Source organism: Symphodus melops (genome assembly GCF_947650265.1).
Source record: "Symphodus melops genome assembly, chromosome: 20".
NCBI classification, from domain to species: Eukaryota; Metazoa; Chordata; class Actinopteri; order Labriformes; family Labridae; genus Symphodus; species Symphodus melops.
The window spans coordinates 10,375,845-10,403,841 of record NC_136710.1 but is presented as its reverse complement, the minus strand read 5'-3'; the positions used below and the strand labels follow the sequence as shown (position 1 = coordinate 10,403,841).

At 42.5% G+C, this 27,997-nt stretch overlaps 2 protein-coding genes across 4 annotated transcripts; one reads left to right on the top strand and one right to left on the bottom strand.

The window, feature by feature from the left end:
* The first annotated feature begins 15 nt into the window (after positions 1-15).
* acap1 (ArfGAP with coiled-coil, ankyrin repeat and PH domains 1) lies at positions 16-18,948 on the top strand. 2 transcript variants are annotated; one of them, XM_079371083.1, is made up of 23 exons: positions 16-729; positions 3,795-3,852; positions 5,416-5,535; positions 6,125-6,178; positions 6,356-6,414; positions 7,188-7,371; positions 7,987-8,031; positions 8,157-8,252; positions 10,995-11,069; positions 11,208-11,320; positions 11,410-11,461; positions 11,605-11,705; positions 11,874-11,985; positions 12,145-12,362; positions 12,489-12,558; positions 12,710-12,804; positions 14,157-14,350; positions 14,537-14,587; positions 14,699-14,877; positions 15,056-15,165; positions 16,623-16,733; positions 16,828-16,889; positions 18,354-18,948. In XM_079371083.1, exons 1-23 carry the CDS (start codon positions 677-679, stop codon positions 18,449-18,451), a joined length of 2,310 nt encoding a protein of 769 aa, XP_079227209.1. In that variant the 5' UTR covers positions 16-676; the 3' UTR covers positions 18,452-18,948. The 2 variants fall into 2 exon arrangements, 1 of the variants encoding a protein (XP_079227209.1); XR_013781476.1 differs by having other exon boundaries at positions 21-729; positions 16,828-18,014.
* Positions 18,949-19,363: 415 nt separating this feature from the next.
* slc16a13 (solute carrier family 16 member 13) lies at positions 19,364-26,724 on the bottom strand. Of its 2 annotated transcripts, none has more exons than XM_079371086.1 (6): positions 26,596-26,724; positions 24,252-24,497; positions 23,116-23,259; positions 22,782-23,038; positions 21,964-22,495; positions 19,364-20,431 (listed from the first exon to the last, which is right to left on the bottom strand). In XM_079371086.1, exons 2-6 carry the CDS (start codon positions 24,478-24,480, stop codon positions 20,217-20,219), a joined length of 1,377 nt encoding a protein of 458 aa, XP_079227212.1. In that variant the 5' UTR covers positions 24,481-24,497; positions 26,596-26,724; the 3' UTR covers positions 19,364-20,216. The 2 variants fall into 2 exon arrangements, with proteins under 2 accessions (XP_079227212.1, XP_079227211.1); XM_079371085.1 differs by lacking the exon at positions 26,596-26,724 and adding an exon at positions 26,142-26,248.
* Between the last annotated feature and the right edge of the window lie 1,273 nt (positions 26,725-27,997).

The window sequence follows — 27,997 nt, the reverse complement described above, 5'->3', positions numbered from 1 at the left end:
ATGTGACACATTGGGGGTGGTTTCGGCATCGTGTGTGTGTGGAGGACAGAGAGAGAGAGAGAGAGAGAGAGAGAGAGAGAGAGAGAGAGAGAGAGAGAGAGAGAGAGAGAGAGAGAGAGAGAGAGAGAGAGAGAGAGAGAGAGAGAGAGAGAGAGAGAGAGAGAGAGAGAGAGAGAGAAGTACTCCAATCGGCACCCTGGGGAAGAAACATCCAATTCCTCCGCTGTCATCTCATTCTGTCTTTTGGGAATACGAACAGCGCTCAGTAAGGACACTTTACTCCAGAGAAAACTTTTCAAGATACTCTCCTCAACCTGTTGCGTTTGATTTCCCGGATAAAATGGTACTAACGCCGCTGACACCCCCCTGAGTTCATTCAGAAGCGGTGGCAGGTCGCCTTCAGGCTCGGATGAGACACAGGAGGCTCACTTGAGGCACACGGTGTCCTTTAAACAGAGGACAAGTGGACAGGAGGAGCTGTGGGAGGAATACAAAGTATACCAGTGAAAGAAAGAAAGAACCGTCCGACTCCAAGAATGAGCCGAGCTGCCGGTGTGAAGCGTCAAAACTGAGGAAGACTTGACAAACAGTGTTGTCTTTCGAGGTCTGCTGTCCACTTGAATAAAGGATTCAGAGAAACACAGTTTAACAGTGTTCTGAACATCTTCGCGGAGAGATGACTGTCAAGCTGGACTTTGAGGAGTGTTTGAAAGACTCTCCTCGATTCAGGTAAGACTTTCACCTGTAAGACTTCCAGCTGAAAAATGCAACGAAAAAGTGTTTAGTTCCTTCCTGGAGCTGTAATAACCTAAATCTTTTAAAAAGCAACAGATAGGCTGTGTGTGTGTATGTATTTCTTATGTTTCATGAAATCTATTTTAGTTGCTTTAAAGACATCAGAGTAATAACTTTCAAGCATTTGGTGTCTTTTATCAGTTTTTCTGGGTCTGAGGTCAAACCATGTCACACCACTGTTAGTCTACAGGTTCAATGAAGAGGATGCATGCAGGCCTGTAGGGCTAAACACACACATCTAGATGTCTGTAGTTTGATATCTGTACAGGAAGTTTAGATAGGAATTAAAAACATAATGTTCTAGTTATAGTCATGCTTAAATTAGGCTCCCGCTTTTGTAAAATATTGTTTTTTAAAAACTTTATTGACACCATGCACATGTTTAGAAGAGCTCATTTGAGAACCTTTAGGCCTAAAACCTGATTTGAGCCTTTAAAGTTATAAAGTGCGCTGTCAGAGTAGCTCTAAGTTAGACAGAGTAACAAATAATTTTTCTTTCAACACACAGTCAACATGTGGTGTCCTAATGAAAAGGGAAGTGTCTCTAGATTGGTTTTGCAAGCAGCTGAGAGGGAGAGCATGGCAGCAATTGGGTGTGCCCGGACAGTATTTGGCGTCCTGCCTGAGTCACAGCCACTGGTGTCGTCTCTACCAGCTGATTTGGCATGTTTCAAATCCCTCAGCCTCCCCTCCTTTCTCCCTCTCTCTTTGAGTGTATGAGGCCTGTGCAGTGGTGGAAAGTTTGAGTTGTGGCAGATACAGAGCTAAGGTCTTGTGTCAGGAAGGAAAGAGGGAGAGGGAGGAACAAGTCATAAACACAGTTAAACAGAGAATACCAAGAAGGAAAACGGAAGATGAGGGAAAAACTGCTTTGGACGTTAAAATGGAGCGTACAAGAGCACAAAAAGTGAAGCCAAAAGATTTGGCGCTCCTCCTTTAGACTGGCTGCAGCACAGGCCATAAACCCAGCCATCCTCCATGTTAACAGTTTGAACATTGAGTTAGCTTTAAATTAATAGATTTTCTTAAACGTTGTTCTCATCATAATAGTTTACATGTGGTCAAGTCCAGGAATACATTTTCTTCGAAGTTCAGCTCTGTTGATAAATGTCGCTACTGCGGCATTCTTCCCAGATTAGCAGCGTAGAGAAGGAAATGTGTACAACCCTAACATTCAACTTTACAGAATCTCTATAGATAGATTCATAAGCATGTAGATCTGTATCTATGAACAGATATCCTGTATGCATAAAAGTGCTGGTTAGTGTTCGATTTCCTGACTACCTGAAATGCATCAGAAGTGATCGATCAGACCTCGAGGCAACAAACAAAACCATTTAAAAGTTGCTTTTTTACACTCTGGGGAGCGACCTGACAAAGCTTGACTTTTCATAAATCTGCATCACGTCGTGCTTTCGCACTTGCAGAAAAAACTCCTGATATTTGCCGGAGGAGCTGTGTGTGTGTGTGTGAACAGTTATTTCCCCCTCAGACTGGGGTTGTGGCGTTTATATCCTGTGACTGGTGCACAGAGTGCATGTAACTAAACGGCTGTGTTACATTTTCTATTCGCCAGCATGTTCTTATCCCCTCTTTTGTTGAACTACATGTAGCACTGATATGAAGGCAAATATATTCTCATTATAGCGTTGTGACTCCGTTGCTTCGTTCACCACTTCCATGCTGTTTCATTTTTATGTTGCATCTTTCTTCAGGAGACCCCCCACCAACCCCTCCCATCTGACAGCGATAATACGATGATAGTCAGTCAGTGAGTCCGTTGTCAGATAGTCAGTGTTAGCTGCTTTGTAACTTACATTCTACGATTGAACAGAGACTTAATAGTTAGGCGCTCTACTCCCATATATAGACCAAGAAATGATGGTGTTTACATTGCAGATGGAAACGCAGCACATAAAAGGAAGTTGTGCAAAATGTCAGCACCTGTTGCCCTGGACTTTTGGCTTCAATTCCTCCAGCAGGAGGAGATGCAGATTTGTTGTTCTTATTTATAAAACACTCTGTGATATAAACAGAACAACAAGAAAAGCAGAGGAGAAGAAGAGAATAAGCAGCTCGGGACAGCCACTCAAAATGTGCTGCCTCCTGTTGCTTGGTAACAATGAGGTAGGAGGGTAACAGGAAGTGAGGCGAGATGTGCTGAGGTGATCAACAGGAGAGACAGGAAGTGTGTTGTCTGTGGGGAGAACCACGGCGGAAACTCAGCCTCAGCTCAGCCTCAGCTCTGTCTTCATTTTCTTTCTGGCCCTCTTTCGCGTGTATCTAAAAAAAAAAAAAAAAAAAAACGTGGCATTTTATTCAGATGAAAATGAAGAGAAAACATCTGTTTAATTACAAAATACTTTAACTTCCTCTGCTGTGTCCTCATGTTGCTGCTTCCCAAGCTCTCCTCTTGTCATTTGGTCATATTTCAAGAGGACATGACCTCAGACACAAACAAACCACAAAAACAAACAGTTGCTGTCTGTTCAGGCCCTCCTCGACTCTCTTCGCTCAGCCTCATCTCTTTTTTTTGTCTTCCTCTCTCTCTTACTGTCTCTCTGTATCTCTGTACTGTTGGTGGAAGGCAGCGGAAACCACGTGTTTGAACAGTTAGGGTGAACAGAAACGAAAGATACTGTTAGGCCGAAAACCAACAAACTATCCATGCAGAGGACTTCTTTGTTCGTATGTGTAAGACAACGTAGAGGGGGTCAGCTCTTGGCCTCAGAACAAAGTGTATTAATACATTACTGAGCAACAAGTATGCTGGTGTTTGCTTTTACAGCCTCAATACTTGCAAGAAGGCCCAAGCTACAAGCTCACTGTTACAGTGCACCATGTCAAATGTTGTTTTGTCTCAAGATCAAAAGTTCCCAAAAGTAGCTGGAAAAAACCCCCAAATCTAATTGAACAATATTTACATGTATATTTAATGTGAGGTAATCCAGCAGTGAGTGCTTTACCAGAAGTATAAAAGTGTATTTTGTGTGTTTCAGAGCTGAAATCGAGTTGGTCCAAAGTGATGTGAGTGAACTTGAGACGCGATTAGAAAAGGTGAGAGACGTGCATCTACACACACTTTCATAAAACCGCACTGCGTCGCTGCTGGTTCCTGCACATGCACACACATTATGCACATGCGTACAAAGGGACAGGTGTCATGTGAAGAAGAGGTGAAGTGAGAGGCTGGCAGTGGTGGTTGAGGGTTTTTTTTACCTGACAGTAAGCAGGAAGTAGCAGCAGGTTGTGCTTCCCCATCCTATTGTCTTGAAACATAGATATCTAACGTTTGTTCTGCATTGATACAGTAATGGATACTTTCTGATTGGATGTTTGTGTTTCAGATCTATTCATCGATCAGAGAGGTCACATGTTGCTTTTCTGTTTCTTTGTGATTGCCAGCAAACGTCAAAAATGCTTTCACTCTATATGGTCTGTTAAAAAAACATGGACATTAAGTAGAAATCTTAGTCTTAGTTAAAACTGGTTTCTTGAACTGTCCCTGTAAAGCACAGTGTGTTCAGCTGCAGGGAGATGAAGGGATTTAGAAAATCTTGACGAACTGGGTTTAAGGCCCTCAGCTCATGTTTCTCTGTTGCTTCTCAACTGACTGAAAGAAATGTTTAAATGTCTGTTTGTAGGACGTCTGGACATGTTATTTAGTAATTTAAGTGACCCTATCTGTTCCCTTTGCTTTGTTATGATAGCATGCTTACACATGACACAATATCAAATCAAATCAGAGGACAGAATGTCATAACAGTAGATTATTTTTCTTGTTGGAAACCCGCAGAGAATGATCACATGCTCGGCTGTATGTGAAACTTTAAAACTAGAATACACAATGCAGCACACTACACCAACATTAAGGTTCACTTTCACAGTTTCTCTTTTACTCATTTCCAATTCAAAACTCTCCAAATAAAACCTCACTCGAGGCTAACATTGGCTAGCTAGCTTTGCTCGCAGATAGATGCCTTTAAGTAGACATTTAGCGACTAATAAGATTAAAAACTTTTGTCAATTGTTAATGTAGAACAAAAACAGAGCAAAGAAATCAACATTTTGGAAAAATGTTTATACATTTTTAGTAATGTGATTAAAAAATAACGATTATGTTTCTCCATAACAAGTGAATGGTAAAAGGCAACTGATGGCATACATGTGACTAAGCTAACGCATCTACAGTAAGCTAAAATGCATATTTTACTTGAAATTACCTCTAAAAATAAGTCCTACTCTTTCAAATGTTGTTGTATTTGTTATTAACGTATAAATGTGTGTTTATGTCAAAATAAAAAATATTGGTGATGTAAAAAACCCTGAACTTCAAATGTAACCCATAAGTTCCAGTACGGTTCTGGCTACAGTTCATTTTAATGACAGTGTTTACCAGTGACTCCAGACAGTGTTTACCAGAAGCTGGAGGCTTTATTCAGCATACCCGATTAGAATAACGTCCGGCTCTGGCTGTTTTATTGTCCTAATGTGAGGACTCCTGGAATTACTCCTCATTACGTTTAATTATTCATACTGGTTATAACCGGCTGTTAGTCACTTCAAGTGTGCCTCCTTGAGTCTCCAGCAGGAATCTGACTGCATGTCTTTGTCATCCAGCTTGTGAAACAATGCCAGGCCATGCTGGAGGCGGGCAAACTCTACTGCCAGACAAGCAAGAGCTTCGTCACCGGCCTGCGGGAGCTCGGACAGAACTGCTCCGGGGAGAACATGATGGAGGTGAGAGTGGCACAGTGGCAAATGTAATCATATAATGGTTATTTATAGGCTCCTGTTGAAATGTTTGCACCCATGGATTTAACTTTTAAAGTACATCTGTAAGCTACTGGAGTCATTTCATTAATTTAAAAGTTGCAGTCTGACTTATAATTCACAGTCTTGACAGCTCATCCTTTGGGATTTAAGGTCCACAATGAATGTCCACTTAGGGAGTCCACGTAGTGCGTATAGTGAAAATATACAGTTTGGCTTATTTGGAAAAAGAAGTTTGACATTATTTGGTATTTAAAGTCCACATTGTTACTATTTTGGTTCACTTTCACCTTCCCCTCCCCCCTACACACCATCTCACACACACACACACACACACACACACACACACACACACACACACACACACACACACACACACACACACACACACACACACAAACACAAACACAAACATGCTACAAAAGCCCATTGTTCACTTCTGCAACTGGCTAGCAAACATTGTTAGCAACTAGCTAGTTAAAACTCAGCAGCCAAAGAGCAACAAGGGATTTTCTTTCATAACTTCAGTCTAATCTCTGATGTCTGTGTCCCGCAGGAGTGTTTGGAAAAATTTTCCAAGAAGCTGTCTATCATCTTGGAGGCACAGGGGGTGAGTCTGTCTGTCTGTCTGCCTCTGATTTACTGTTTTTGCACCCTAATCTTAATTCACAGTCATGCCACTTATCAGGTTGCAGTATGTTTAAAAACAATGCTGACACTTTGACATTTAACAGTTATCTGTGCTCGCTCTGATAGACCTGTCCCTGTTCTTTTCTTCACTTTATAGGAAGTGATTGAGACAACACAGAAGTCAGTCAAAACGAAGCTGCAGAACTTTGTCAAAGAGTGAGTGTGCTGTTTTTTTTTGGCCTTTACTGTTTGTTTCATTTAGTTTTTCACCCTGGTATTATTCCTACACTTAGCTGCAGTCTTCAGACTGAGTCCCTCCCCTTCTTTCTCAGTACACACACAAACACATATTAGGGGCTTGTGGTCCTTCATTTCCTTTCCCCGTGTAGTTTGTCATGCGGTCTGCTCTCATAATGTGAGGGATTACAAGAGAGAGGATGTCTCAAAGCGTGTGACAAAAGTGATAATCTGGATTTTTAGCCTGTGACACATCCTGACTGTGGTTATTAAGAGAGCACAGAAGATAATCATGTTTTTAAAACTGGATTTAACGATATCACGCTGCAAAAAGAACACATACAAAATAAATAAAACATGACATGACAACAACTATATTTACAGTGCACCCAACTAACAGTCCTGTAGTTAAAATGTATCATATTTAGGGGCTGATCGATATGGATTTTTTGGGGCCGATAAGAATATTGATATTAGGGAGAGGATAAAATTCAGTATCGACCGATATATTGGCAGATATATTTCTTTCTTTAATCTGCAGTTTAATAATGTAGAAACTATTTTCACACTTTTAACAATTGTTAATTATTTTTTTAAAGTAGCTGATAAAACCAATACTACTTGAAATGCATCCTCCAGTATCTATCTTTAGTCTTTCCTTTTACTTATATATTAAACACCTGTGAGGGTTAAATGCTCAAGGTATCAGTAACGTCATCTCTTTTTTTTTTTTTTTACATCCTGCTTTTCAGAGATGTTCGCCGTTTTAAGGATGTGCGAAAGGAGTTTGAGCGCAGCAGTGAATGCCTGGAGGGGGCGCTAGTGAAGAACGCTCAGGCCCCTCGAGGTAAACCACACGAACAGGAGGAGGCGAGCAACGCTCTGCTTAACGCACGCAGGACGTTTCGGTCTGAGGCGCTGGATTATGTCCTTGAGGTAAGAAAAAGGGAATGTCCCATTACTTCAAGCGGTCTGCATCTTCACTTTCATTTCAGTGGACAGGAAGATTGTAGTGTTTCTATTTTTGAGCTTGATCTGGTGCTGTTTTTGTTTTCATCTGTTTATTGTCCTACTCTCTTTGTGTGTATTCTGGCTAATTTCTTTGTACTTGACTGTTGTTTGTTACTCTTAATGTGTCCCTGTTACCTGAATATTATATCTGCATGCAAACCAGATTATACAGGGTCCATTTCAACGAACACTGCATAAATGTGAACACCAACAAAGATAATAAGTCAAAAAAGGACAAAGATTTTGCAGCACACTTAACGCCACGGTCCAAACTTTTTAAAGCCCTGAAGGAGAAACCTACAGAGAAAACCAGTCTCTAAACCAGTGAACCCAGCGATCTGAATCAGCCTGGAACGTCTGATTACTGTTGCGCTCCGGCTGTTTTGTATGATAACAGGTTTGCCCTAGGGCTTCTCTCCAGACTTGTGGTTGTGGCTCCCACAGGTTGGCCAGTGGCCACTCCAGTGAGGCTTTTTTTGGAGACTCAGGGGTTGTGGAGACATGAGGGCTGTCTCTAACCACTGCTTCCTTTTGTTTCAGATTAACGTCATTGAGGCGAAGAAGAAAACGGACATTGTGATGGCAGTGAGTTCATGTTGACCTACTTTGAGTTTATTTTGTTTCTTTTGGTAATTGCTGTGTCTGCATCATTAAAAGTGTATTTATAATGGATTAGTTTGTTAGAAACGCTCTCTCATTCTTTATATCAGATGTTGTCCCTGATGGAGGCCCAGGCCCAGTTCTTCCATCACGGCCATCAGTCTCTGTCTGAGCTGGACGAGTATCGACGCAAGCTGAATGATGAGGTAACTGCTGCTTATTAGGGGCTGACTGATCTTGTTTACTTTGTTAAAACATGTATTTGTACTGCAAATCTTGTGGCAATCATGTGAAATAAAAACACAGCCATCAATGACTGTATGTGATAAGAGCAAGTTATGGCTAAACAAATCTCTGTTGGTCAGGATAAAGACACTTGACATTAGCTTTGAGCGAGTGCGCTGTTAAAGTCTAAGAAAATGAATATAGATGCCTGAAGAATAAAGAGATATTCTTTTTTGTTTTTTTGCTGACAGTTATTGTAGTATTAGATGAAAAATTAAGAACCACTCTCAAGTCTTTATGGGTACTAGAATGGGGATTTCATTAGCTTAGCGTAGCTAAGGGAGTGAAAACTGGAGGAAACAGCAAACCTAGTGTTATTCAGATTTTTATGGATAGCAGTTATAGATTATTGAATGTAAGAAGTGCTGCGAGTGTCACACTTTGGAAAAGAGCAGGATACATTTTTTCCAGCTGTTTCCAGTCTTTAAGCGAGGCTGGGCTTGTCACCTTAGCGCTGGCTGCATGGTTAGCTTACAGACTTGAGGGTGGTATTGATCTACTCGCCTGACTCTTGCTAATGGTAACAGATCTAATGGGCTCATCTTACAACAGCGTTTAAATTATGTTGCCAACTGCTTAGGCTACATAACTTCTAAAACCTGGGACACAAGAATTATTTGTTTGAAAATGAAAAAAGCATGAACTAAAATAGACATAAAAGGTCAAAGGTCAAGATACCAAGCTGCTATTGCAAACAAAGAAACTGTTTGATGAAATTCTAAGTTTGTCATGTCATTGCTGATGCAGTGTTTTTGCATTCTAAAGAACTCTTGCCCACGTCAGCGTAACCTTTAATGCATTGTAGAGGCCAAAACAAGTCCATACCTATTATAGTCCCCACACCCTGTGGAGGTTTAATATTGTAGGCAAAGGAAGAAGTGTGTTTTGTTGCACTTTTTTTTTTAACTTTCTCTCATCAGTGACTTTTTAGAGAAAAGTCTGATCGTTATTCCCTCCCCTCTAGAAATTTCTCAATGAAAAAAAAAATGCTTTGGACAGGGAAACAAGCAGAACTTGTCGACCCAGCTCATTTGGGAAAAAAGTAATGTAAAGAACAAGCTGTTGTTGGTAAAGTAATGTATTGAAGTAGAATAGTACACATTGAGGCGGACGGAAAATGCCAATGAGAGCAGTCTGAGTCTCTAGCAGCCGCTGAGTGAAGACACCAATCGGCTTCTTAAGGCTGAGTCGACGGGTGATCTCCTCTGATTGGTTGATCTGCTTGAGCAGCTCTGATCAGAGGAGGGGGTGTAACTCTGCTTCAACAGTGAGTGATAGAAGTTAAAGAGAGGATGACCCCGATGCAGATTTCAAAATGTTTTTTTAAAGATTTTATGAGAAAGAAAATATTTTCAAAAAGTCTATATTTGTGTAAGGACATTTTCAACGTGAACAGATTTTTGTGTGCTAAAAAAAAAAACACGAGTCAAAGTTCAACATTATAATCATGGACGTGGATTTCAGGTTATTAGTGTAGGCTACCACTACGCTACGTACAGCAACCTGACGAGCTGTGCTGAGGGATCAAAGAGAGGTTTTCAGTGTCTTGTAGAGCCCCTTGCTTCCTCGTTGCTCGCAGGCAGTTAGGAGGAAACCAGAGTAGTCACTTATTTTCTCGCTGATGTTCGCGCACTTTGCGTGCTGTTAGGACAGACTGTTCAATAAAAGGACCTAAAATGTTGTTGTTGGTTTTTTTAAAAAAAAGGCATCATATGAGTTCTTGGCTGCAGAGCAAGAGGAGTCACAAGATTGACAGGAAATCTCAGCAACGACAGGAAGCATTTCAAATGGCTCGGTGTGTGTGTTTGAGTGTGTGCGTTTGTGCGTGTTGGTCCGTGGCTGTCAAGACGAGTGAGCCCTTTTGCAGAATTAACTTTGGCAGTTATATTTTAGTCCGTTTTTAAAACAGGAAATTAATTTGTCAGCATTCACTTGCCAAATCACACCACAACACCACTCTTCCTGTTTCAACAGGAAATAATAAGGAAGAGAAGAAGCCAAAGTGAGGGACAGAATAAGGAATACAACACTGAACAGCCTCTCTGTTAAAAAAACAGCTTTGTTGTCTCTCAGCTTGGCACAGGATGTAGGAAGAGGTTGAACTTTTCCTCAGTTGTGTTTCCTGAAGAGCAAACGACCCTGAACTCGTACACCTCTCTCTACTTCTGTCTAAGTCAATTTGTCAGAGATGAATTAGTCAGGAACAATTAAAGCTTTTTTACAAGTGTTTTCCTTATAACCTTTCAAGTAGCTGTTGTGGTAGGAGAGTTGCAGAAAGTCTTAATTTCTAAAACTCTTTGTTTGAGTATCAAGATTTCTCTACTCTTCACATGATAACAGATCAGTCAAAATAAGAGAGAGCTCATAAATAGCCTGCTGGTGTCTATTTGGCTCAACACTTCCTGTTCCTCATAACCTGAGTAAAATAAATTGAAGCATTTTTTTCTTTGGCTACAAAGGTTTTTACCATTCCTGCCAAATAAAGGAGCATGTATCCCAAAGGTTCAAGATAAAGATTATAGATAAAGTTCTGTGAAACTGCTCATGATGGTATCCCAAAGAAAACCTAGGAGTTCTTAAAGAACAATAATAATAATCTGTATAAACATCAGTAGTTGTGTCTAAAGGATAACTCACCTCTGCATGTATTTCTGTTCCGACAGCACACACAGTTTGTCCTGAACTCTGCTCGGGAGAAGAGGGACATGGAGCAAAGACACGCCGCAATCAAGAAGAAGGTCAAATATCCACCGAAATCAACATCTGATGTCACATTTTAAACTTCTCCCAGATCATTTAGTATAACCCACAATAAAAGAAAAGCTGCTGTCCTCAGCCGTTTTAGTTACACAACATGACTTCTTGAATATTTCCAGGATGTGTCCTACGATGACTCCATCATGGATTTTAATGCTGACGCAGCTAACGGGATCGCCATGGAGGGATACCTCTATAAACGAGCCAGCAACGCCTTCAAGACGTGGAGCAGGTATAAATTTACCCATTGACATGTCTGCTATGCCTCATACCTGTCCTTTCTTTACTTTATGCCTGTTTGTGTTGTTTTCTTTACCCCAGGCGTTGGTTTTCAATTCAAAAAAATCAGCTGGTGTATCAGAAGAAATTCAAGGTATGTTTAAAATAGTTTTTTTAAACTTAAAAAAACTATAACCCCTTAAAGTCCTATTCAAAGACCGAACAAACTACGTAAAGCGTTTTAAAAAGAATTACTTGAACGTGCATCATAACATGCACTGGCTGCATCTCTCTCAGGACCAGCCCACAGTTGTGGTGGAGGACTTGCGTCTCTGCACGGTGAAGCCCAGCAGTGAAAACGAAAGACGGTTCTGCTTTGAAGTGGTCTCCCCGTCAAAGTAAGAGAGTGTGTGTGTGTGTGTGTGTGTGAGGTACTGAGTGAGGAGCGTCATGCCGAAGATGAGGGAAGGGAGTTTTGAGAAAATGTCAATGTTAATTTTGAGTGGGTGTTGTGTGTGTGTGTGTGTGTGTGTGTGTGTGTTTCGTGTGTGTGTGTTTTTGTGTAGGTGTTGTTTGTTGCAGGCAGACTCAGACAGGCAGCAGCAGGCATGGATCAGTGCCGTCCAAAACAGCATCGCCTCGGCCTTTCAGGAGCACAGAGAGGACCACCACAGCCCAGTGAGACCCACACACACACGTACATACACAGAAAACAACAGATACTGTGCATGTTGTTTCATTGGTAGTGTAATCAGAGGAGATACAGGAGAACTTGTCATTGTGTGTCTCCTCATTTCTGCTTTGGTGTGTGTGCGTGAATGTGTGCATGGTTTTCAGAGACAGCGTTGCAGCTCCATGTCGGTGGGCACTTTGGGAGGAAGCGGGGGTGGAGGCGGAGGAGGTGTGGATCAGGAGAGCACAGGCTGCAAGGCGTTGGAGGAGGTTCAGGCGATCCCAGGAAACAAGCAGTGCTGCGACTGCGGGGAGCCCGGTCCTGATTGGGCCTCCATCAACCTGGGCATCACTCTATGTATCATCTGCTCTGGGATACACAGGTACGCACACACACACACAAGAGCTGAAACACACACACACACACACACACACACACACACACACACAAGCTGAAACACACACACACACTCAGATTGTAAGCTTTAATGTTTTTCTCCTTTTAACAGGAGCTTGGGAGTCCATTTCTCCAAAGTACGCTCCCTCACTCTGGACTCCTGGGAGCCTGAGCTCATTAAGGTATTTAACCTGTTAACTACATTACCGTGTTATTACAAAAACAAAGAGCTCCACTGGGTGTACTGATTACGCAATGCATTATATAAAAGGCAACTTAAAAAGGAATTCTCCAAACTAGTTCTTATTGTTCCTATTTCCTTGTTTCTTTCAGTTGATGTGCGAATTAGGAAACACGGTGATCAACAGGATCTACGAGGCCAGGATTGATGAGATCACCATCAAGAAGCCCAATTCCTCCAGTCCCAGGTACCAACAGTCATAGTTGAATGACTAGATGGGTAAGCATTGTTATGTCTCTATCCTGGTTCACATGGTCCCAATGGAGGCAACTTATCAATTACATGTAGCCATGCCATAAAGCACGCCCTAATTTACCAATATGTGGACCATCACTTACCAAATGAACATTTGCTCTTTTGGAGAAGGCTGAAAACAAGCCGTTCAGAACCTAATATGACGAGGAAAATGTGTAATATCATCACACATCAAGTTCAAAGTGGTCTGATCTTCTCATCTGGTTTCACACAATAAGAGTTATTTTGTGTCTCCCTCTGCTGGCCTTTCAAAATAAAGCAGATTGACGGCGCTTCTGCACCGGCTTCTCTTTTGAAACTACGAGGCTGTGTGCACACTCGCTTAAAACCAAGTCTTTATTCAAAGTTGTGTGTGGGCGCAGGGACCCAGATGATGTCATCAGTGGAGTCTTACTTAATCACAGGAGTCAGGAAGAAAGGAAGCACGGTCCAGAACAAGATGCTCTTGGGTTGCATTATGGACAATGTGGGTACACCCAGAATCTCTAGAGAAGACTTCTATCTCTGCAAAATCGACTGCAGGCCGCCTAACATGATGGAAGTGTAATACTTAACTGAAAGTTAATCCCTTTCAGACCGAATACATTAACTGCATTGATTGATCGGCGGAATTTACCCCAAACATCCGAATAAATATGTAACTTTGAGATATATATATATATATATATATATATATATATATATATATATCGAGGTCAATCTTTTAGACAGATTTGACCTCGATGATAGCGCTGCAGTTTTTACAGAGGATTTCATTCGCCTCTTTCTACTCTCTGTACAATCATTTTTTCACTTCCTCTTCTCTCCTGTGAGTTGTGTCACAGCAGACAGGAAGTTTGACAGGTAGTAAATACAAATGCTTATCATCGTGACTAAAACGTCCTCCGGAAACTCGCTGTGAGGCTGCATCCTTCGTGCAGTGTGAGCTTCACTCTTGTCTTCCACGGGCCTTCACATTTCGATAGATTGATTTTTATTTTGCAGAATAATTAAATAGTTAAGAGAAGAGGCATTTAAAGTCCTGAAAGAGTTGTTATCTGAATTTATGAGTTCATTAAAAGAAGCTCAGGGGCCTCAGGGGCATGTGTTAGCTTTTTTTTTTTGTTTCACAGCTGCACAAGCTGTTGAGTCCAGCTGAGCACAAGTGAAACCAGCATGTCGGCTCCTTCCTATTTATTCATGTTTAATGAGTAAAAGTGATTCTTTCTTTCTTCCTTCCTTCCTTCCTTCCTTTCTTCCTTTCTTCCTTTCTTCCTTCCTTTCTTCCTTCCTTCCTTCCTTCAGAGGAGATAAGGAATCATGGATCCGTTCAAAGTACGTGGAAAAGAAGTTCATCCAGAAGCTTCCTGAGACTGGAAAGAACCCCCTGCTGCGACGGTCCAGTGCGAGGAGGAACCGTGCGGTCACACAGGACCGCACCGTGCAGCGGCCGCCGCTCAAACCCAAACCAAACCGAGCCACTCTGCCTCGAGTCACAGGTAGACACTCCTGAGACGGAGGCTTTTTTAAAGTCTCATAACTTGTTGTCCAAATAGTCACTCACTTGTTCCTGCTGATGTCGATGTCACGCTTCAAGCTGAAGGTGTGAATCCACAGCTGTCCTCAGCTGTGTATGAGTTACAGCAGTGTGACGATCCAGTGTGTCTCTTTGTTCCTCTCTTCAGGGTTGAGCCCCAGTGACATCGTCCAAAAGAACAACACAGATATCCACAAAGGTGAGAGAAAACGCACTGAATACAAACAGGTGTTCAAATAATGGATTATCAACAAAGTGGAAAAAAACTGTTAAACGAGAGGATACAAATCAACCTCTCTGTTCTCTTCAGCCGAAGACGAGGAGGAGGAGGAGGATCTGAGCGGCCTTCACCCGGGGGCTTTGCTGTACCGCTCGGCAGCTCTGCAGATTTTCCCCGTCATGGCCGACGCTTTGGCCCACGGGGCCAACGTCAACTGGGTCAATGCTGCCGAGGAGTCCAGCACGCCGCTCATACAGGCCGTCTCCGCTGTGAGGAGAGCTTTTCATTCACCTTTTTGAATGTGATCCTTTCCATTCAACTTTCATAGCCGGCGGCTAAACAACTCTTAATTTGTTTGTTATGTGTGTTGCCTTCCTCCGTTGACCTGTTTATTATACAGGATGGTAGTAAAACATGTTATCTGAAATGCACTCGTGTGTCCACCAGAACGCTCTGGCCGCCTGTGAGTTCCTGCTGCAGAACGGGGCGAACGTCAACCAGGTGGACAGCAACGGGAGGGGACCACTTCACCACGCCACCATCCTCGGCCACACTGGGTAGGACAAACCCTCACACATGCTTTACAGCAGCATAGGAAAAAAACCCACTGTTTCCATTAAACTGTCTGATCACTCACATGAAACGGTGCTAACAAAAGGTAGATGAAAAAAAACGGGATGTTTCTTTAAGGCCATCACCATCACAACCTTCACACCAGGTGATAAATCTGGCCAATAAGAACGACCGATCAGATGCTACAAACCAGATGAAATGAGAAGATACACAAACAAGTGCAAACAGAATTACTCGAACAGCATTACTGGGTGACAAAGGGTTGGCATCTCGTGCAGAATTGCTCGGTCAGGAAATATGAAGTCAGTACTTAACCAACACACTCAAAGAAAATCTACTTAAGCCTTCGGGCACGGTGCCCAGAGCCATCAACCCAGCTCAACAGATCCACTCTGTCTCCTTTTAATGACAGTGCAGGGTTGTTTGTGCTGGGACGTTTCAGCACAAGGGGAGTGATGAATTGGGACAAAATACAAAAGAGTCACAAAGTTGCTCGACTTGAGAGCTTCTTTTTTTTTTTTTTTTTTTCCCCTCTAAGCTTCTCTCTGCTGCTGGTGTGATTTATAGTTGCTGGTTTCATTTCAAAGCAAGTTGGTCGCTGTAGATTTACAGCAGAAAGTAATGTTTTCCAAATGGGCCCAGGTCTGACACGCAGAAAGAAAAAAAAAAAACAGATAACCTGCAGACCGTTGTTTCTCTGAGTCCTACCTGTTCTTCTTCCATCAGAAAGTCCAGGCAGAGTCTGGATCTAATCCTGCCCGGCCAGGATCAGATTGCAAACTACTTTGAAACACAAGTGTGGAGCGTAACCTTGTTTACAGTCCCATCACGAACAAAGACTCACTGAAGACTAAGTTAGAGATGATGAAGCATCTGGACTCTGTTTCTTGAAAGGGTCTATTTTAGAAAGTAAAAGAACCCAAAATGAACTTAATTGAGCAGAAAAAAAATTCCCCTTTGTTTCCACATAAATTTCATTTACAAAAAAATGGTCTTTGAGATGCAAACAGCCGCATACTCACGATGGACTGGGCTGTAAATCCCGTTTCACAACAGTACGATGTTTCGTTGATGCTTTGAACTATAAAACGATATCAGCGGATATCACAGAGTCTGCAGCTGTAACGAAGGAGAGGAACAGTCACTCACTTCAACGTGCTGTGGGGAAAAAAAATAAGAAGCACCTGTTCAAGCCGAAGACTTGGGAGAAGTATTTTCAATTTGCATCACTGATATTGGGTCATTGCTCTTTAAATCAATACTAAAATTTATTGTGACTCCGCCAGTTTTTGGATGGATTCCATGATTATTGTAAAAAGACATGTAGAGGGTAAAAGTGAAATCAGCTTGCAGTGGAGTCAATCCATCATGTTTTGTTCATGACGTTTGCATGCTTTGTCACAGTGTACACGTGTACTCATCCAACTTTGTGTCGTCCCAGGTTGGTCTGTCTCTTCTTGAAGCGAGGCGCCGACTACAACGCCAGAGACAAGAACCAGAAAGATCCCATCACTATCGCCGTGGACGCCGCCAACGCCGACATCGTCACTTTGTGAGCGTTTACGGGCGACAAACAAAACTTTTTCAGGGGTCACATGAACACGTTTACAACGGCGGCTTTTCTTATCGACCTTCTCTCGTTTCAGGCTCCGGATCGCCAAGATGAACAAGGAAATGAGGGAGATGGACGGAGCGTTTGGCCAATCAGGTCACACAGGGGCTCAGGGATCCGGGGTCTTATTGGGCGGGACTGGAGGGGGGCTGGCCCATACGAGGAAGAGCCTGCAGGCTATAAAGAATCACATCAGTGGCTGGGCTCTGGGGGGTCAGAATGATTAGTGAGATTAAAATCATCCCGGCACAAGAGACTGATTGTTTTTAAGTGAGATGTTTCGTGACGTTGTGCAGCAGCAGAAATAGCTGGTTTCGCAGCGTCATGTGACGCTTATTTATCTGCAGCATCTGCGGAGAGATAATCCCGGCCGCTCCACATGTCAGTCAGGGAAACATGCGTCATCATTTCAAAGATTAGTAGCGACCGCGGCTGAGAACGTTTGAGCCAAGTCTTGGGTCACAGGGTACCACGACGTAGAAGATGATCAATATCTTGAAAACGAAAAAGGGACAGTATGTGAAGGACATTATCGCACTTTGAACCACAAACACACATCATGCTGCACTTTCAACCCCACATCATCTCCACTTCTCTTGTAAATATAACATGTGGGGGATATTGTCACACTGAGTTTTAAGAGAATGTCTGTATAAAAGACCTTTTTTAGGGCTGTTTTGTACATATTGGGTATTTTTATATACAGTTTGCACAGTGTTCTGGGTTTTTAATGTCTTTGACGGTCTTTTCAGTCCGGTTATGTAAGCTAAACTCAGTGTTTGGTTTGCTTCTCAAGGCTATTCTGTGAATAGTGACTCAGTTTGAACTCTGTTACACGTTGGGTGTTATGTGAAAAGTTCTCTGTTTGTGTGTATTTATGAGAATGTCCTTCCCAGGAGCCCTTGAGCTTGAGGTTAGCAGCAGCGGGGGGTTTTTTGTTTGCGTTTGTCTCCTTTTTTTTTTCTTTTTTTAAAGCTGCAAAATCCATTCTTTCATGACTGTCCTTTTGAGTAGATCACAAGGCTATCTGTGCTCGGTTTACACTTCGCTCATGAAGGAATGGAAAATGTGACGCTTTTGTCTGCTCCAAACAACTGCTGGTCAGTATTTGACTGTGCTGTGCTTCTCTCATTGTGTCCGTCTTCTTTGCCTTCTGCCGTGCTGAGACGTCCGGCTGGTCTCATCTGCTTGTGCAGTGTGCCACCTACTGCACACTCAGAGGTAAAGTGCATGTGCGTGCCTTTATGCTTGTGTGTGTGTGTGTGTGTGTGTGTGTGTTCATTCGAGTTGCATGCTTCCTCGCTTTAGGGCTAGGACTTTAAAAATGTGTTTCGGGAAGTAATTGGTGGATTTTTTTTTTCTTTTTTTTCTCTCAGCTATTTAAACTGTCCTCTTAAAAATGTTGTTGCCTTTGGGGACAGATGTTGGAAGTTAAGCGCAGATGTGTGTCATTTAAAACGGACGATGTGCTCAGGAAGAAAGCAAAGAGTTCATATCAAGAGATGACGATGATTTGAAAGTGCGCTTCAAGCTTTTTATAGTCTTCTTTTTCTCTTTCAGGTGACGATACCTACCACGACATCTTCCGAGACTTTTCACACATGGCCTCAAACAACCCCGAGAAACTCAAACGCCGCAGTGCAGACCCCAAAACTTAGCCATCGGCGCCGCTGTCCACATCCCCAATTTTTTTAAACACACACACACACACATGCAGACACAAACACACATGGTTTATCCCTGGCCACCTGCCACATGTTCAGTCATCGCTCAGCTGGTGTTGACTTCAGAGAGGACGAACCCTCCAAACAGAGAATTCTTTGTGCAAACACGTCAGAGCAGAACAATCGCGTCTGAGAGGGACCAAGTTTCACAAGAGAAACATGAGGCGTCTTTATGAGCAGCAACCCTCTGCCAACCTTTCTTAATTAAATCTGAACTTTTTGAGCCAAAATGGCGCTGTTTTTTTTTTTTAACATTTTACATTTTTTGTCACATGATAGAGAAGTGAACATGTTGGAAATGGACATGAGTGAGGCAAAGAGTCAGATTTTTACTTTTTTTTTTTTTTACCTTTGGGATGATTTTTTTGTGATACTATGTAAGGTACTTGAAATGTGTTTTCAAGATCAAATAAACATCAAAAACACGACAACTTTCAGTGTTTGCGAATCTTTGAACAGTAATGACAAGTCTAGACGGTTAATCATAGTGTACTGTGCTGCTGTCCCCAGCAGAGGGCGACAGCATTTAGTGATAGAGTTTGCACCTTCAGTTATTGCTTCTGATTCAGCTCTCATAAGATAACGTGACATGAAGGGTTAATTTTAGACGCTTGTTTATTTAAGATTGAGAACAAAACATCACATTAAAACAAATGAAGTATGATGTAGCAGACTGGAAATGTGAGTGGTGGATTTAAGACGCAAAGTGTTGAGGTTTGATTCCCAAAGTGCTGGTTACAAAAAAAATGAGAAGTTGGTTTTTATTGGCGCTCGACTGCTTACAGTCTGCCAGAGCAATAAAGTTAGAATAAGGTAGGTCAGCCTGCCAGGTACAGCTGCAGGTCACAGTGACCAGAGAGTTCACTTAGCTAATCATCTCTGATTACAACACACTGAGGTTGGTTGTTTAAAAAAACTACAAAGTGATTTGATCGGAAAATGCGCTGATAGACAAAGTGTGGACTTGATAAATCATTGGTTCGAGTGTGACGATGCTGTAACTTATACATCTCTATAAATCATACAGTGGGGAAAAGAGTGATTTTTTTTTTTTTTTACAAATTGTCTTGGAAAAACATTAGCTAAAATGCTAAAAATGCTAATGTATGCCAAGTCATGTATCTTAACCTGAGGTTGTAGAGGACGCTGGTTATCATTTAGAAGACACCGTCCTCTGTGCATATTTTTTTAGTTCTTTCCTTTTCAATTCTTTTTTTCACTGCCTCACATAGGAACATTTGAGCAGCAGGTCGGTCCACCTTTTGTTTGTGTACATACACAACAAAGAAAGCAAACATTTAAGATGACTCCAGTATGTGCATGATTGTAATACACTTCTCGGTCTAACAGCAGCAGAATCACATTATTACCTTCATATGACAAACCAAGAACTAGACTAGATTGTTCCTGCATCAAGTGTCCAGAAACTTCATCATATAATTACATTATCAAGTATCTCTTCCTGCGTGCCACATGACTGTGCATGTTCAGCAACCACACGTTTACATACATGACATGTTTCACTCTTTGGCGGATACGGACTTTAACAAAGAATGGCCCCTTTCTGCTGGTTGTGCTCTGGGTCAGTGAGGTATGAACGCACACACGTGCAGCAGCATATAAACTGAAGGTTTCTTCAGTCCTTCATCCCTCAGTCCCGCAGCTCATACGAGTCTCATTCTCCATCTGACGGAGCTCCTCAGTGACCCGTGTCCGAAGGCAAACTGTTCATCTGCTCCGTCTCTGGGTGTAAACTCTTCGCATTGCCGTCATGCGACTGTTTTTGAGGAGCGGGCGGATCTTCGCGGGAGAAATAGTGAGGCAGAGTGGCCATGGTCAGAGTAGCGAGGATGGGGAAACTGCCGGCCATGATGAAGGAAGCCATGTAGTTACCTGTGACGTCCTTCAGAAACCCTGTGAAAGTGGACCAGAGTGAGAATGAACCATAAAGGCTGGATTAATGCTATCTACGAAAGAAGTGTTATGACTCCTTCAGACCACACTATTCACCCACAGAGTTCTCCCAGATTACTGTTGTTTAGTACATACAGCCTAGCAGCCGAGCAAATAGCTGATTGTTATAACAGTCTGTCAATCAGACTGGAGAGCAGCCAGTGTTTGGACTGGAGGGCTTCACTGACCGATGTGACATCACCACACATGGAGGGATTTAGAGGAAGGGTGCTCGGTGGCGTTTTGTTTCAGCACCTTTTGGATTCTGGATTGTGTGAGTGTAAGTTTTGTTTGTTGTTTGAGCCTCGTCAAAGGAGAATTTCGGACTCTGTTTGGGACAAACAACAAAGTCTATGAAGCCTCACTGGTCCAACTGTTACTCTGACAGTTGTACAGCATGATGTGAGTGAGTTCTCATAAACTTCAGCTGAGCTGGATGTTTTTTTACTTGGTGACAGAGAAGCTGCTTTCAGACTGTAAAAAGTCTGAGCTGTTGGTAAACGTGCAGCGATCTGGAAACACAGAGGTAAAGATGGCTCTATTCGAAGAAGCTGCTCAACATATTGCATCATATTTTTTGTTCCATGTCACTCGGTTTGAAGTAACTCTTCACATAGAGTGACCTAGATGTGTTTGAGGAGTTTGTCAGAGAAACGTGATCAGGGTGAAGCAACAAGTGTGGGACAAAATCACAAGCAGCTCGGAGCATGTTGTTGAAACCGAGCAGTGAAAAACAACACTTGTTCTCGGCTTCAAGTTTTTTTTTTAACTCAAGTGGACTCCAGGTCAGAAAAGCACTTCCTCCCTCAGGAAGCCGAATCAACTAAAGGCCTCGTCCACACGTGGGCAGTTCCAGCTTTTTCTCCACGTTAAGTTCTCATAAACATTTGTCCACATGAAAAGGTCAAACCCACTCCCACGGCTCAGGGTTAGGGTTAGGGCTGCCTTCGGGAGCACTGGTCGTCGCGCAATGACGTGAAACGGAGGATCACGGTGTGCCGTTTCAAACCCAGAGCTCTGTTTTCCCCCCCCGTCTGCACATAATCACCTTAAACAGAGGTTCTGAAAATGTTAACCCCCGAGGAGGAGTTTTCCCAAAAGGTGACCTGAAACGTGTGCACCAAAAAGCCGTATCTTCAACCGCCTACGTGTGGACGAGGCCTCACTCAAACACTGTATCTTAAAAGCTTGGCAAATAAAACGGAGACTTTACTTACTGAGTGATAACACAAAAGGTTTAGACCCTTTAAAGGTCGTTCTGTGACTGTATGTTTTTTTGAAGCTGTGGTTATGTAAGGTGTGGTAATGGTTGCCCTTCTAAACAAAACAAAAGGTGGAGTAAGACAGCTGCCTGACCCTGATCCCTCACATTAATGTTTGACTACTTGAGCCTCACGTTGTGAACGTTTGTTTAGGGATGGATTTAGGTCACGACCTTACACTGACCTTCATGGGATACATCATCGTACACTTGCTGCTTAAAGTGTTCATACCTGACAGAGGGGCCCCGAGCAGTCCGGCCCCGCTCTCGATGAGCTGCAGCAAAGCGAGACCCCCCATCACACGCTCCACACCCGCAATCATCGGCACCACGGCGAACACCAGCGAGGTCAGCGCCCCGGAGCAGAAGCCGTACAGGAGGCTGATCGACATGAGAGCCGAGTAAGACCCGGACAGGGAGCTGACAGGAAGCAGGATGATGAAAACTCCCGCCAGTGTTGTCCACACGCTCAGTAAATGAATGAGCCGGAAGTGGCCGAGGTCGGCGAACCAGCCGGACGCGACGCGGCCCAGGATGTCGGTGGCGCCGGCGGCCGACATGATGAACGCCGCCTGGTACTCGGAGAAGCCGGCTTGACGGCTGTGGGCGACGAGGTGGAAATAAGGCACAAAGTAGCCGACGTTGAGAAGCGTGATGGCTAACGTGTAGGTGATGTACGGCCTCTCGAAGAGCAGCGACAGCTCCAGGTGGGAGGAGACTCGGTGCAGCAAGGAAGCATGGGAGGACTTGGACTCTGAAGCCATCTAAAGGGAGGAAACAGACGGAAATGCTGAGCTTCCCTTCACAAATCATCATCCCCGTTTACCCATAATAAAATCATGTATCAATAAAGCTTTAGGACATGTGCAGGGATAAAAACCCACCAAAACTCTCCTTAGCATTTACTTCATTGTAATCTAAAGGAAGGGCTCGTTTTAATGTCAGGTCTTTATTCCGCCAAACAACAAAACTATATAACGATAAAAAACAAGGATTGGAAAAAAAAAAACATTTTAAAACTCAGTGTTGATGGTGGAGTTTTTTTCGCACCTTTTTGGCTGCTTTTGAGCGTTGCCGTGGTCGTATGAGGGCGCCGCAGGGCACAATGTTAAGGCTGAGCGCCCCCAGAATCAGCAGGGCCCCTCGCCAAGCGTACATCTCGATGAGCAGCTGAAAGAGCGGGTTGAAAGCGAAGGAGGAGAGGCCGATGCTCGAGAAGGCCAGCCCCAAAGCCAGGGTGCGTCTGCGGGTGAAGCTCGCCATGACTGTAGCCACCATGGGGGTGAAGACGAGCCCCCATCCCAGACCTGGACGGGACGGGAAATGGAGATCGAGCGGCAGTGAAGGTAAACTATGTTAACTGGGTGAAGAGGGACACTGTTACCTGATATGACACCCATGGTGAGGTAGAGGTGAGCCAGACAGGTGGCCTGAGAGGCGAGTATGAGGCCGAGTCCGGCGAGACAGCCTCCCGTCATCACCACCACCCGAGCATCGTAAGCGTTGCACAGCGCTGCACCCAAAGGACCTGCAAAAACACACGGCTCCATTAGTCCTGACTTCTTCACGAAGCTCTCCAGGAACTACAGAGGAAGTGAAAACAGACTTGATATCTTCGCTTTCTTCGCTTTCCACTTGACGACTGAATACACCGGATCAGCCTTACCTTTATGGAAGTAAATCTGTGCCATCAGATTTGGAATTTTTAGCACTGAATTTTTCTGCATCGAATTTTTACCACTGATCTTTTTTTTTTTTTGCCTCGAAATCAGACTTTGAATTTTTAAACCCATTGAATTTCTAGCACTGAATTTTTTTTGCCTATGATTTTTTTTTAAATTTTTCAATTCTATGTCTCAAAAAAATGTGTCAAAAAATTCAATGTAAAAAAATTCGATGTCTCAAAAAATTCAGTGTCAACAGCCGGGTATCCAGAAGGGAACATCTCTACAGCAACCAATGAGTAACTGCACGTGTGTGGCCTGTGCGCTAATTGCCCTTGAGTGGATTCGACTAAGAGCTAATTCTAGCTAGCGAGAAAACTGACTGTTTGGGACTTTTTATGAAGACGCTAAAAAACACCAAATCTGCCTCACTCTGTTTCAACACTTCGTACCTGAACCTGGAGCCACTTCCTGGTTTTTAAAAAACATGGAAAGCTAAACAGAACATGCACAATATTTCTGCGTGAGGTTGTCCCAGGTCACCATCGAAACATGCTTTGCATCATGTAGATGCTCAAACGCTAAATGAGTTGTATTGAACACATTTTTGTCTAAGAACACAGACAGTCGTATTTGGGAATGATGTGAAAATATGAGAAATATTTGTGTGTTTATGCGTTTATAATGAGTGACAGGCTGCTGCTTGTTAAAGTGTTAATGTGTAGCATGCTTTAAAGACTCTCTCTCTCTCTCTCTCTCTGTTATATCTCCGTCTGTGTTTTGTACCAGAATAACAGCATTACATCGGCTTGTTTTCGCCACAATTACAGAAAAACACATTCCTACTTGGACTCACTGAAGAACTGCTGAGCTGCCAGCCCAGTGGAAGAGATCCACGAGATGGCCTGAGCGCTCTCCTCGAAGTACTGAACAAACTCCACAAAGAAGATCCCCAGGCTCCGCATCAGGCCAAACACCAGGCTGGTGCTGACGAAGAGGGCGCCGACCAGCACCCAGCCCCAGCCTCCATCTGGACCCTCTGCTTCATCGCCCCGGCCCTCCGCTTTGGGCCCAGCCTTGGTCATGTCCCGCGGAGATTCAGCTGCGAAAATAAAACAAAAGCAGAGGGTGGAAAAAAGAGTGAGAGCGGCAGATTAGGGGAGCGAAGCATACGAGCAGGTGATGCCTCTCCTTTAGAGGCAGCTCAGCACTCAGATCCTCTCTGCAGTTGTCGACGACGATAATGATTAACTCCCCACAGGCCAACAGGTTTGCACAGTTGTGTCACTGAAGTGTGACTCTGCTGCTTACCATCACGGCCTGTATTTGAGAGGCAGATATAGGTGAGAGGTGAACTCTGACAATGACTGTTTTATGGATCAGTGAAAGTAAAACACATCACCAGATTGTTTGTGTGTACGACTGTGTGTTTTTTGGGGGTTTTTTAAATAGTAATTTCTGCAGGTAGTCGTCGTGAACGCAGTCATGAGATGATTTCTTTAAAAGTCCTGATGCTAGTGCAACAATAAAACCACTTTACAAATGCACATGCCGGCCCGTTTCAACCAAAGGACCCCAGAACCAAAAAAGTTCCTGTGGCCCACCGCTGCCTGAAGGACTGGGAACTTTATGCAAATCAAGTACACAGCAAGAGGCAACGAGGGAGCACAAGACGCCTCATTCTCTCCAGCACGCAGCTATTGTAGTCTCTCTGTGAGCTGACAGTGCTGCACATTATCAGGAGAAGTTGTCGCGTTATTTCCTGGTTAGAACGCCTCTTCTTCAATGTGACTAACTGACTTACTTATAAAAGGAAAAACTGTTTCATGCTCTTTCAGTTGACCTGTAGCTGCTATAACTGTACAAGGATTTAAAATGTTGAATAGAAAATAAATAACTCTGTTTCACTTCTGCATACCGATTTTTTTATTTCCTCAAATGTAACTGTAAACATGGTGCTATTACTCAGATTCTTTGTGCTCACAGTTAAACCTTTGTTTCCGTGTCTGAAAGGACTGATTTCATATGAAACGTTTCATATACTCTTAGCTGTATATCTATGTGCTGTAATAGGTAAAGAAGAAGAACAAACTGCTTGTTGAATGAAATGTGCTCAAACCTGCAGGACAATGGAGCACTCAGTAGAATCACATGATTGTATCGCCTGACTGACAAACTGGCCAGCTGATAATAAATAATTATCTTATCCAGTGATTATTGAATATAGGATAACTTTATCGCAGATATGCACCAGTATTACTCCACTTATTCACCAGCACAGTTCTCCAAAGTGAGGGTCTTTTACACAAGTGGTTGATAACTGCATTTATAATATGTCGTATCATGTTTTTTTTCTCTTCACAAAATTAGCCAGGCCATGCTTTCTATATATATGATGTAGTGGGAAGTGTAATTAAGACCTTATTTATAGTGATTTTCAATCTGGTGTTTCAAATTTTTTTATTTTTTTTCAGAACAATTTTATTTTAAAAATTGTATTTACATTTAAAAAATATATAGGTTAACTGATATCATTTATATTCTCTTTTGAGGTGGGGTTATAAAAACAATACCGGTACAATATTGACAGTTTTTTTGCGTGTCTCTAAAATAAAAAGGTATCAATATAAACTTATAAAGGATATGTTTGTTTAATAAGTGGGTCATATTTTCTCTAAATAATACATTTTAATAATACAGTCTACATTTTCCTTCAGTATAAAAGTATCGGTAAGCTAACACACACCTGCATACATACGAGCTGATTCCTCCAGCAGCTCACAAACAGTCAGTTCATTTAAACAGACACCTTCTTCAGGTAGAAACACGAGAACGTGCGTCAGAAACGTACGCACGTGCTCTCTCCCAACATAACTCCCTGTACGTGACGTGAGCCTCACACTGCGCATGTGCAATGTTCTGCACACAACTGTAACTACATAAACCAAACGAAGCACAATGCTCGAAAAAATTATACATGTTTTTGTAAAGACACAGTGGCAATGCTGAATATATTTCGAATACGTTTTGAGTTATTTCACCTTGTGTTTTTATAAATGTGTGCCTATGAGTGCAATTACCATGGTAATTTGTACAATGTACAGTAAATTAACAGTTTCATAACCCCTTAACTGAAATCATGAAGACTTTAAACGTCAACGATTCCCGATCCGGACGAAGCTAAAGTCGAGACATCTCACCCTCAGTTTGTCATCTTTCTTCTGAATAGCACATGATCCACAGTCTCCTAGTTCACAAAACACAGCCGGTTTCTTTCTACCACCGTGAACACACCGGAGAAGCTCAACACTCTCCACAGGATAATGAGTTCCTGCTCTGCGCATGCGCAGTACCTCATAGATTTTCACGCGCATACATTTGACAGGATAATAATAATAACATTACCAAAACAACTCTTTATGACTGTTATTCTGACTGTTTCTGGAGTTTAGGCTTCACCCACATTTGCTTGTCATTCGTTTGTTGCATTAATTATGTTTTGTAGGTTCGCTTCAAATATTAACAAATAAATATCAAAATCATCTTAGGTTATTGTACTGTCGTTGTAAATGTATCTTGATCTTGAGCATGGGCTCATGACAGACACACACACACACACACACACACACACACATACACACACACACACACACACACACACACACACACACACACACACACACACACATACACACACATGGTCTGACATAAGAGGCCATTATAAGTTTTGTTTGAATCATATATGATTCATCACAGATGTATTGATTGAAAATAATATTAAATTATGTTGCCTCAGTCCAGTGAATATCCCTGTTGAAGTATCAGTGATAAAATGATATCATTCTTGAATATTCTTGAATTTCCCTCGGGATCAATAAAGTATCTATCTATCTATCTATCTATCTATCAGTACTGTTGATTAATTCACAATAAAGTATTAAGATGTTTGATAAATTAATCTAAACGCCTGATTTCGATTGCTGAAGGTTCATTATAGTGTTGTAGTAAATATACAGTCAAAACTGTGGGGAGAACATCAGATCTGTTTTAATTGGTAACGAGCTCTTAGCCTGTCGTGAAGTGATTATTATTTCAGCTGCAGTTCCGTAAGTGAGCAGCAGGAGGCAGTATTTGACCATTTCAATTTCATCCTAATCAGCATGCAGTGTTTTTTATGAAATTTAAACTTTGTTCAGACTGCCGCCCAAATCCGATTTTTCCCCAAATCAGATCAGAATCTGATCTAATGCCTTGATGACATTGCACCTCTAAATCTGATTTTTAGCACATCCATTTTGTATTGCCAATTGACAAGCAGCACATCTGCCCCCATGATAGGGCTTGGAAATAAATCAAAACTGTATACTTGCCAATGTCAATTATTTAGGTTATTTTCAGGCCAGAGTCACGTGACGACTCGTCCGATCCGCGACATGGAAGCAATGTCCATTGATTGGACACATTTTGTCTTTAGGGAAGACGACACACTGAGGGAAGACTGTTTGCAAGAAATGCATGTTTTAGAGAAGATGTGTCACACGTTCATTAAAAAAATCCCAGCTTTAATAGTTGAGCATATTTACAGAAGAGACCATGTCAGTG